The sequence below is a fragment of the Oncorhynchus nerka genome, linkage group LG5 (assembly GCF_034236695.1).
Source record: "Oncorhynchus nerka isolate Pitt River linkage group LG5, Oner_Uvic_2.0, whole genome shotgun sequence".
Taxonomy (NCBI): domain Eukaryota; kingdom Metazoa; phylum Chordata; class Actinopteri; order Salmoniformes; family Salmonidae; genus Oncorhynchus; species Oncorhynchus nerka.
The window spans coordinates 31,378,770-31,391,139 of NC_088400.1; the positions used below are offsets into that span (position 1 = coordinate 31,378,770).

Genomic DNA, 12,370 nt, shown 5'->3' on the forward strand with positions numbered 1-12,370 from the left:
ACTATAATGGTCCACCTCTTTCTTTATACTGTATGGTCCACCTCCACCATAAACCTCTTTTTATACTGTATGGTCCACCTCTACCATAAACCTCTTTATACTGTATGGTCCACCTCTTTATACCATAAACCTCTTTATACTGTATGGTCCACCTCTACCATAAACCTCTTTATACTGTAAACATGGTCCACCTCCACCATAAACATCTTTATACTGTATGGTCCACCTCTACCATAAACATCTTTATACTGTATGGTCCACCATAAACTCTACCATACTGTATGGTCCACCTCTACCATAAACATCTTTATACTGTATGGTCCACCTCTACCATAAACATCTTTATACTGTATGGTCCACCTCCACCATAAACATCTTTATACTGTATGGTCCACCTCTACCATAAACCTCTTTATACTGTATGGTCCACCTCTACCATAAACCTCTTTATACTGTATGGTCCACCTCTACCATAAACCTCTTTATACTGTATGGTCCACCACCATAAACCTCTTTATACCATAAAAACTCTTTATACTGTATGGTCCACCTCTACCATAAACCTCTTTATACTGTATGGTCCACCTCCTCTTTACCATAAACATCTTTTATACTGTATGGTCCACCTCTACCATAAACATCTTTATACTGTATGGTCCACCTCTACCATAAACATCTTTATACTGTATGGTCCATAAACATCTTTACCATAAAAACCTCTTTATACTGTATGGTCCACCTCTACCATAAACATCTTTATACTGTATGGTCCACCTCCACCATAAACCTCTTTATACTGTATGGTCCACCTCTAAACCTCTTTATACTGTATAAACCTCTTTATACTGGTCCACCTCCATAAACCATAAACATCTTTATACTGTATGGTCCACCTCTACCATAAACCTCTTTATACTGTATGGTCCACCTCCACCATAAACCTCTTTATACTGTATGGTCCACCTCTACCATAAACCTCTTTATACTGTATGGTCCACCTCTACCATAAACCTCTTTATACTGTATGGTCCACCTCTACCATAAACCTCTTTATACTGTATGGTCCACCTCCACCATAAACCTCTTTATACTGTATGGTCCACCTCTACCATAAACCTCTTTATACTGTATGGTCCACCTCCACCATAAACACCATCTTTATACTGTATGGTCCACCTCTACCATAAACCTCTTTATACTGTATGGTCCACCTCTACCATAAACCTCTTTATACTGTATGGTCCACCTCTACCATAAACCTCTTTATACTGTATGGTCCACCTCTACCATAAACCATAAACCTCTTTATACTGTATGGTCCACCTCTACCATAAACCTCTTTATACTGTATGGTCCACCTCTACCATAAACCTCTTTATACTGTATGGTCCACCTCTACCATAAACCTCTTTATACTGTATGGTCCACCTCTACCATAAACCTCTTTATACTGTATGGTCCACCTCCACCATAAACCTCTTTATACTGTATGGTCCACCTCTACCATAAACCTCTTTATACTGTATGGTCCACCTCCACCATAAACCTCTTTATACTGTATGGTCCACCTCTACCATAAACCTCTTTATACTGTATGGTCCACCTCTACCATAAACCTCTTTATACTGTATGGTCACCTCTACCATAAACCTCTTTATACTGTATGGTCCACCTCTACCATAAAAACCTCTTTATACTGTATGGTCCACCTCTACCATAAACCTCTTTATACTGTATGGTCCACCTCCACCATAAACCTCTTTATACTGTATGGTCCACCTCTACCATAAACCTCTTTATACTGTATGGTCCACCTCTACCATAAACCTCTTTATACTGTATGGTCCACCTCTACCATAAACCTCTTTATACTGTATGGTCCACCTCTACCATAAACCTCTTTATACTGTATGGTCCACCTCCTCTTTATACCATAAACCTCTTTATACTGTATGGTCCACCTCTACCATAAACCTCTTTATACTGTATGGTCCACCTCCTCTTTACCATAAAAACCTCTTTATACTGTATGGTCCACCACCATCTACCATAAACCTCTTTATACTGTATGGTCCACCTCTACCATAAACCCACCTCTTTATACTGTATGGTCCACCTCTACCATAAACCTCTTTATACTGTATGGTCCACCTCTACCATAAACATCTTTATACTGTACCACCTCTACCATAAACTCTTTATACTGTATGGTCCACCTCTACCATAAACCTCTTTATACTGTATGGTCCACCTCTACCATAAACCTCTTTATACTGTATGGTCCACCTCCACCATAAACTCTTTATACTGTATGGTCCACCAAACTAAACCCATAAACCTCTTTATACTGTATGGTCCACCTCTACCATAAACCTCTTTATACTGTATGGTCCACCTCCACCATAAACCCACCTCTACCATAAACCTCTTTATACTGTATGGTCCACCTCCACCATAAACCTCTTTATACTGTATGGTCCACCTCCACCATAAACACCTCTCCATTTTTATACTGTATGGTCCACCTCTACCATAAACCTCTTTATACCTCTACCATAAACCTCTTTATACTGTATGGTCCACCTATACTGTATGGTCCACACCATAAACCTCTTTATACTGTATGGTCCACCTCCACCATAAACCTCTTTAAACCTCTTTATACTGTATGGTCCACCTCCACCATAAACCTCTTTATACTGTATGGTCCACCTCTACCATAAACCTCTTTATACTGTATGGTCCACCTCTACCATAAACCTCTTTATACTGTATGGTCCACCTCTACCATAAACCTCTTTATACTGTATGGTCCACCATAAACCTCTTTATACTGTATGGTCCACCATACTGTAAAAACCTCTTTATACTGTATGGTCCACCTCTACCATAAACCTCTTTATACTGTATGGTCCACCATAAACTCTTTATACTGTATGGTCCACCTCTACCATAAACATCTTTATACTGTATGGTCCACCTCTACCATAAACCTCTTTATACTGTATGGTCCACCTCTACCATAAACATCTTTATACTGTATGGTCCACCTCTACCATAAACATCTTTATACTGTATGGTCCACCTCTACCATAAACATCTTTATACTGTATGGTCCACCTCTACCATAAACATCTTTATACTTTATACTAAACATCTTTATGGTCCACCTCTACCATAAACCATCTTTAACTGTATGGTCCACCTCTTAAACATCTTTATACTGTATGGTCCACCTCCACCATAAACATCTTTATACTGTATCCACCTCTACCATAAACATCTTTATACTGGTATGGTCCACCTCTACCATAAACATCTTTATACTGTCCACCTCTAAACATCTTTATAAACATCTTTATTTATACTGTATGGTCCACCTCTACCATAAACATCTTTATACTGTACCTCTACCATAAACATCTTTATACTGGGTCCACCTCTACCATAAACATCTTTATACTGTATGGTCCACCTCTACCATAAACCTTTATAAACCACCTCTTAAACATCTTTATACTGTATGGTCCACCTCCACCATAAACCTCTTTATACTGTATGGTCCACCTCTACCATAAACCTCTTTATACTGTATGGTCCACCTCTACCATAAACATCTTTATACTGTATGGTCCACCTCATCTTTATACCATAAACAAACCTCTTTATACTGTATGGTCCACCTCCACCATAAACCTCTTTACCATAAACCATAAACCTCTTTATACTGTATGGTCCACCTCTACCATAAACCTCTTTATACTGTATGGTCCACCTCTACCATAAACCTCTTTATAGTGTATGGTCCACCTCTTTATACTGTATGGTCCACCTCTACCATAAACATCTTTATACTGTATGGTCCATCTCTAAACCTCTTTATAAACCTCTAAACCTTTATACTGTATGGTCCACCTCTACCATAAACCTCTTTATATGGTCCACCTCCACCATAAACCTCTTTATACTGTATGGTCCATCTCTACCATAAACATCTTTATACTGTATGGTCCATCTCTACCATAAACCTCTTTATACTGTATGGTCCACCTCTACCATAAACCTCTTTATACTGTATGGTCCACCTCTACCATAAACCTCTTTATACTGTATGGTCCACCTCCACAATTAACCTCCTCTGTATAGTACCAACATCTTCTCATGTCCTCCCACTCACAAAGTACATAAAGAGCCTGTCATCACAGCCTGTGTGTGTATTTGTATAGTCCTCCTGTATACATCTGTATGTGAGTCAGACGTTAGTGAAGACATCAGTCTGTATCGATTCATTCATTAGGCTCATCTCCTGTTCTTCCTGGCTGCAATGCTGACAAACTCCAGGCTGTTGGTTAAGTCCGTGATGGAGGAGGGAGACCAGCAGTTCTGTGGCCCCTACAAGCTGACTGTGGAGGAGAAGTCCATCACTGGCGCAGGCATCATTTGGTAAGCTAACACACCCACACTCCTCTCCCCTACCCTGCTCCGTTTTTAGTTACGTTGCCAATGTGGGTCGACATACAAGTTAACTTAGCGATCTCAGTTCATACATTACACACATACTTCTTACCTCCCGTCAGTAACAGTTTGGTATGATATAAGGAATACGCAGACAAGCCTTCATGTTTAACTTAAGTGACGTTTATTGTACTTATCAATGTTTTGGATGAGCGCTCTGTATTTGTTTCTGTTCCTCTCTTTCCATATCTGTAGCTTCCGGATATGCCGGAATAAGGACCCCAGCTAAAATAATCGGGCTGGGTTTGTAGTGCCTGTCCCAAATCGCGCGTTCATGTGATTGGCGTATTGGAAGACACCATGACAGTAGCGATGGGTTTCTGTAAATGTGTTATATTGTGCTATATTGTATTATGATAAACCAATTGCAAAGGTTCAATGAAGATAATTCATGATACATTTAGCTGAGTGGAAAATATATGTTTTGATATTTGTAATGGCTTAATTAATAAATTAATGCGTTTATTATGTTCTGATGTGAGGGGCTTCCCCTACAAAAGGAGCCTCAAGGGGGACCTTTTTCATTGAACTGTTGATTGTGCAACACTGTTTAGCTGTCCCTATAATACCATAGAATCATCCGGTGAAGAAGAGGTCAATTATGAGAAACTACGAACCCGACCAAGGAGACAAACAGAACTGCTTGAGCTGCCGATAGAACCACCATATATACAGCCATAGAAGGGCAGCGAGAGCAGCCAACTGAAGGAGGGGGATCAATCAGAATGACACCCAACCATGGTAGCCCTTTTCCAGCAGCTTCTCACCTGCCTTGAGAGGAGGGACGAAGACCTCAAGCAGGAGTTCCGGGGCCTACGACAATCTATCCTCACATCTCCTCATGATGCAGAACTCAGTGAGAGCCCAAGATTGGGTCTGCCAACACCAGGACAACGGAGGATTGACACAGCAGGGACTTCAACTCCACAGCATGGTCCCCAGCACCAGGAGACCAGTCCAGTCACGCTAATGTCCACCCTCTAGCATTCCTGAAGAAGGAGCCGAAGATGCCTTCATACCAGCAGGGAGAGGGCATTGATAACCTCCTACTGAGGTTTGAGCAAATGGCCAAGATGTGGCGTTAGCCAGAGGTGGAGTGGGCCTGCAGGCTTGTCCCATTTCTCATGGGCAAGGCCTTAGAGGCTTACACAGCAAAGGATGAGGGGTTTTCCAACGTCTACAAGGACCTGAAGGAAGCGGTGCTGGAGAAGTTTGACATCTCCCCAGAGAACCTACCGTCAAAGCATCAGAACTGCATCGATGCCATCGGGTGAGTCACCAACGGAGACGATGGGTTTGACCGGAGGGGAAAACAGGATGAGATTGGTGAAGTCGTCATCCTCGAGCAACTTCTACAAGTTTTCCCAAACGACACTTGGACCTGGGTTCGAGAGCACGAGCCCAAGGATGGGCTTATGGCGACCATGTTGGCGCTGCAGGACCTTAACTCACGTAAAGGGAGCCCACCACGACCTTGCAGCAACCACTCCAAGGAGTTTCAGTGTGAGGAAGCGTTCATGCTGACACTGATAAAATGCTTTTGCTCATCCCTTGTTCTCCAGAGCCTGATTTTCAGAAGAGGTTCCTCGTACAGGTGGACGCTTCGTGTGTGTGTGCGCGAGTGTGCAAATAGTCCTCCTAAATACATCTGTATAGTGTCATCTCCCTCAATGTGAGCAAGACGAAGGAGATGATTGTGGACTACAGGAAAAGGCGGGCCGAACAGGCCCACATTAACATCGAAGGGGCTGTAATGGAGAGGGTTGAGAGTTTCAAGTTCCTTGGTGTCCACATCACTAACAAACTATCATGGTCCAAACACATCAAGACAGTCGTAAAGAGGGCACAACAAAACTTTTCCCCCTCATGACATTGAAAAGATTTGGCATGGGTCCCCAGAAAGCTCAAAAGGTTCTAGAGCTGCACCATCGAGAGCATCCTGACCGGTTTCATCACCCCCTGGTATGGCAACTGCTCAGCATCTGACCGTAAGGCGCTACAGAGGGTAGTGCGTACGGTCCAGTACATCACTGGGGCCAAGCTTCCTGCCATCCAGGACCTATATAATGGGCAGCGTCAGAGGAAAGCCCATAAAATTGTCAGAGACTTCAGTCACCCAAGTCATAGACTGTTTTCTCTGCTACTGCACGGCGAGCGGTACCAGAGCACCAAGTCTAGAACCAAAAGGCTCCATAACAGCTTCCAGGCTGACCCAGACATCATCATGAGGAGGGAAACCAGTAAGTCTATGGTTCCTCCAGTCTGACCCAGACAGTATCATGAGGAGAGAAACCAGCAGGTCTATGGCCCCTCCAGGCTGACCCAGACAATATCATGAGGAGAGAGACCAGCAGGTCTGTGGTCCCCCCCAAAATCTGTCGTTCTGCCCCTGAACAGGCAGTTAACCCACTGTTCCTAGGCCGTCATTGAAAATAAGAATTTGTTCTTAACTGACTTGCCTAGTAAAATAAAGCTAAAAAAAAAATTTTAAATTAAAAAATGAGGAGGGAGACCAGCAGGTCTATGGCCCCTCCTGTCTGACCCAGACAGTATCATGAAGGTAGGGGACTGACAGGGTGGAGGGTGGAGTGTAGGAGACTGACAGGGTGGAGGGTGGAGTGTAGGGGACTGACAGGGTGGAGGTTGGAGGGTAGGGAACTGACAGGGTGGAGGTTGGAGGCTAGGGGACAGACAGAGTGGAGGTTGGAGGGTAGGGGACTGACAGGGTGGAGGTTGGAGGGTAGGGGACCGACAGGATGGAGGTTGGAGGGTAGGGGACTGACAGGGTGGAGGTTGGAGGCTAGGGGACAGACAGGGTGGAGGTTAGAGGGTAGGGGACCGACAGGGTGGAGGTTGGAGGGTAGGGGACTGGCAGGGTGGAGGTTGGAGGCTAGGGGACAGACAGGGTGGAGGTTGGAGGGTAGGGGACTGACAGGGTGGAGGTTGGAGGGTAGGGGACTGACAGGGTGAGGGTAGGGGACTGACAGGGTGGAGGTTAGAGGGTAGGGGACTGACAGGGTGGGGGTAGGGGACTGACAGGGTGGAGGTTAGAGGGTAGGGGACCGACAGGGTGGAGGTTGGAGGGTAGGGGACTGGCAGGGTGGAGGTTGGAGGCTAGGGGACAGACAGGGTGGAGGTTGGAGGGTAGGGGACTGACAGGGTGGAGGTTGGAGGGTAGGGGACTGACAGGGTGGAGGTTGGTAGGTAGGGGACTGATGGGATGGAGGGTAGGGGAATGACAGGTGGAGTGTGAGGGACTGACAGGGTGGAGGGCAGGGGACCGACAGGGTGGAGGTTGGAGGGTAGGTGACCGACAGGGTGGAGGTTGAAGGGTAGGGACTGACATGGTGGAGGTTGGAGGGTAAGGGACTGACGGGTGGAGGGTAGGGGAATGACAGGGTGGAGAGTAGGGGACTGACAGGGTGGAGGTTGGAGGGTAGGGGACTGACAGGGTGGAGGTTGGAGGGTAGGGGACTGACAGGGTGGAAGTTGGAGGGTAGGGGACTGACAGGGTGGAGGTTGGAGTGTAGGGGACTGACAAGGTGGAGGTTGGAGGGTAGGGGACTGACAGGGTGGAGGTTGGAGGGTAGGGGACTGACAGGGTGGAGGCTGGAGGGTAGGGGACTGACAGGGTGAGGGTAGGGGACTGACAGGGTGGAGGTTAGAGGGTAGGGGACTGACAGGGTGAGGGTAGGGGACTGACAGGGTGGAGGTTAGAGGGTAGGGGACTGACAGGGTGGGGGTAGGGGACTGACAGGGTGGAGGTTAGAGGGTAGGGGACAGGGTGGAAAGTAACTCACTGCCGGCGTGGAGTGGAGGGCTACTGATTGAATGATCGACAGGGTGACAGGGTGGAGGGCTACTGATTGAATGATTGACAGGGTGACAGGGTGGTTGGCTGCTGATTAAATGACCAACGGGGTGGCAGGGTGGGGGGCTGCTGATTGAATGACCAACGGGGTGGCAGGGTGGAGGGCTGCTGATTGAATGACTGATGGGGTGACAGGGTGGAGGGCTGCTGATTGAATGACCGATGGGGTGAAAGGGTGGAGGGCTGTTGATTGAATGACCGATGGGGTGACAGGGTGGAGGGCTGCTGATTGAATGACCGATGGGGTGACAGGGTGGAGGGCTGCTGATTGAATGACCGATGGGGTGACAGGGTGGAGGTCTGCTGATTGAATGACCGATGGGGTGACAGGGTGGAGGGCTGCTGATTGAATGACCGATGGGGTGACAGGGTGGAGGGCTGCTGATTGAATGACCGATGGGGTGAAAGGGTGGAGGTATGCTGATTGAATGACCGATGGGGTGACAGGGTGGAGGGCTGCTGATTGAATGACCGATGGGGTGACAGGGTGGAGGGCTGCTGATTGAATGACCGATGGGGTGACAGGGTGGAGGGCTGCTGATTGAATGACCGATGGGGTGACAGGGTGGAGGGCTGCTGATTGAATGATTGACAGGGTTGCAGGGTGGTTGGCTGCTGATTGAATGACCGGTGTGGTGAAAGGGTGGAGGGCTGCTGATTGAATGACCGATGGGGTGAAAGGGTGGAGGGCTGCTGATTGAATGACCGATGGGGTGACAGGGTGGAGGGCTGCTGATTGAATGACCGATGGGGTGACAGGGTGGAGGGCTGCTGATTGAATGACCGATGGGGTGAAAGGGTGGAGGGCTGCTGATTCAATGACCGATGGGGTGAAAGGGTGGAGGGCTGCTGATTGAATGACCGATGGGGTGACAGGGTGGAGGGCTGCTGATTGAATGACCGATGCGTTGACAGGGTGGAGGGCTGCTGATTGAATGACCGATGGGGTGACAGGGTGGAGGGCTGCTGATTGAATGACCGATGGGGTGACAGGGTGGAGGGCTGCTGATTGAATGACCGATGGGGTGAAAGGGTGGAGGGCTGCTGATTGAATGACCGATGGGGTGGCAGGGTGGAGGGCTGCTGATTGAATGACCGATGGGGTGACAGGGTGGAGGGCTGCTGATTGAATGACCGATGGGGTGAAAGGGTGGAGGGCTGCTGATTGAATGACCGATGGGGTGACAGGGTGGAGGGATCCTGAGGGGGGATGGATTATGTGGAGGAGTCTAGGGTCATGTTGAGTAGCCAGAAATAAAGTAGATGGAAAATGATCTTCTGTGTTATTATTGGGAAGTTTAAGTAGCATAACCTTTTAGAAACTGTTCTACTGTTTTGCCCACTAAATACAACACAGGTTTGTAGCTATATGATGCGATACTGACTTAGCTATGACTTCAGACATGACACGACAAAGACAGTGTTTTTCTCTTGATTTTTGTTGCTTATGATTGCTTTTTTTATTTGAAGGGACTGGCTACCGATACATCAATCAAATGTATGTACACAATGTTTGACAAGATATCATTGTTTTATATAAATGTGGCTATATCATTAGATAGACACCTGTCAAGGAAACGATCAATGGCATATACAGAGAGCTGTATTATACAGTAGCAAGCACTTTATTAGTATCTTTGAATTTCTTCTAAATATTTTTTCCACCCTTGTCTGACAAACACGTTCCTTTTAGTGTTTCATATCATTGCACACTCTGCACTCTGTTTTGTTCATGGAGTAAAGAGAGACCCTGTTAATCTGAACATTTCATTCTGTTTCCTAAGTGCAAGTAAAGTATTTCTTCCCTACAGGGAACAGCATCATCAAGGGGCTTGAAGCATGATCTTCTTCTGCATAATCAACTGACTTCTGTGAAGCTACATTTGCTAGAGTAGGTGCACGCGTGTGTGACGAACACATAAGCAAACCCACAAACAGACACATTTACACAGACTTATAAAGAACACACCTACGATGAATATTCTAACCCACACAGTACACATTCATTTCATGTACGCCCATCTGGTTTAGATTATCTGTGAAGTGAGCCCTCGTTGATTCCACTGGGATGTCTTGGAGTGCTTATCCATCCCAACCCCACTTAGGGAACTAGATACTGGCTAGGTCGAAAATATACTGGTTAGGACAATAGAATAATTCCATGTGACAGCGTTCGAAAATGAACAAATTCATTGGACCAGCACCGATGTTAACTAGCATAGCTGGTCCCATTTTTGCAAAGAGTTATGGGATATTAGAATATGTTGTCTTAACCTCTGTTATCTTCAATCTAGACTACTGGATCCAGTCTGGTTCACTATGATAATAAAACATATTCACAGAAGAGGGTGAACAACTCCAGTCCTCAAGGACTATAAGATCTCCTTCTGGGCTTTATACTGTACAGTAATCTCCCAGGCACTTCATTTATCAATTTGTGTCATTGATTGGCTATAGAGAGACTGCACAGCTGGCAGAAATCAATCATAGATTATAAACCAAGGACCAGAACACTCTATGGCCTTTGAGGCCCAGAGCAGTGCACTCCTGAGATTAAATAGAAAATATTAAACCAACCCTTCCCATGTCAGACCAAGATCCATCTCCTTTAGAGGGGTGTGCTGTTACACCTCTCCAGACCCTTCAGTTTAAACACAGGTACACCTGGCTTCGTCTCATCCAGGAACTCAAAGACGGGGTGATCATACGCCAGGTCAGCCTTCCTCTGGGCGGATGCAATCTTGGGGTCAACATGGGTCATTACCGCATTAATGGGCGCCGCCTGGTCGTCTCCGGTTGCTTGGCCAGTGCTGCAGCAGCCAGTTGCCTTGGTGATGACCCTGTCAAGGGGTTTGAGGGAGCGCATCCAGCGAGGCAGGAAGTCCCAGCTCTGGAGACGGGCGGGCAGGTGGCCGGGGCTGTGAGCCTGCAGCACAGAGAAATGTTGTTACCAGCCAACCATAGACCAATCAAATTTGATACATCTGAATTATTCAACCACTCTTGGATGACAATGAAAGTTGCATAGAAAATCTTCGTAAAAATGTACAGTCTCCATTATCAATTCGACTTCCAATGTTCTCCAAGAATGGCTGATTACAGTATGTCTAACCCACCTGCATCAGGTTCACCAAGGCAATGAAAACAGTCACACCCACAAATGGTGCGCCCACTCCCACCATCACTCTCCAGCCAGCCAATGAGAGGCCTAGGACCAGGGACGGGAGGAGCAGGAAACAGACGAGGAGGTAGAGGACAGCGAACCAGCGGTACTTGGCGGTGCGTTCACCCAGGGCACGAGCCATGCGGATAGGGACACGTGTCACAGGGATGGGGTACCACAGCAGGATTCCCAGGATGTTAAAGAAGAAGTGACACAGAGCAATCTGGAGACAAGATGGTCAGTATTAGGTGGACATTTGAGAGGAAAGACAAGATGGACAGTATTAGATGGACATTTGAGAGAAAGACAAGATGGTCAGTATTAGGTGGACATTTAAGAGGAAAGACAAGATGGACGGTATTAGGTGGACATTTGAGAGGAAAGACAAGATGGACGGTATTAGATGGACATTTGAGAGAAAGACAAGATGGACGGTATTAGATAGACATTTGAGAGGAAAGACAAGATGGACGGTATTAGGTGGACATTTGAGAGGAAAGACAAGATGGACAGTATTAAATGGGCATTTGAGAGGAAAGACAAGATGGACAGTATTAGGTGGACATTTGAGAGGAAAGACAAGATGGACAGTATTAGGTGGACATTTGAGAGGAAAGACAAGATGGACAGTATTAGGTGGACATTTGAGAGGAAAGACAAGATGGACGGTATTAGGTGGACATTTGAGAGGAAAGACAAGATGGACAAGATTAGATGGACTTTTGAGAGGAAAGACAAGATGGACGGTATTAGATGGACATTTGAGAGGAAAGACAAGATGGACGGTATTAGATGGACATTTGAGAGGAAAGACAAGATGG

The 12,370-nt window shown here is 46.3% G+C and overlaps 1 protein-coding gene across 3 annotated transcripts in view; it reads right to left on the reverse strand.

Moving 5' to 3' along the window:
- Positions 1 to 9,807: 9,807 nt before the first annotated feature.
- LOC115117739 (sodium-dependent phosphate transport protein 2A-like) overlaps positions 9,808 to 12,370 on the reverse strand; it is a 33,246-nt gene continuing 30,683 nt past the window's right edge. For all 3 annotated transcript variants that reach the window (XM_029646233.2, XM_029646232.2, XM_029646231.2), the window contains 2 exons: positions 11,503 to 11,772; positions 9,808 to 11,312 (listed from right to left, as the gene is read on the reverse strand). In XM_029646233.2, coding sequence (XP_029502093.1) covers positions 10,995 to 11,312; positions 11,503 to 11,772 — 588 coding nt within the window. In that variant the 3' untranslated portion in view covers positions 9,808 to 10,994. The remainder of the gene's footprint in view (positions 11,313 to 11,502; positions 11,773 to 12,370) is intronic.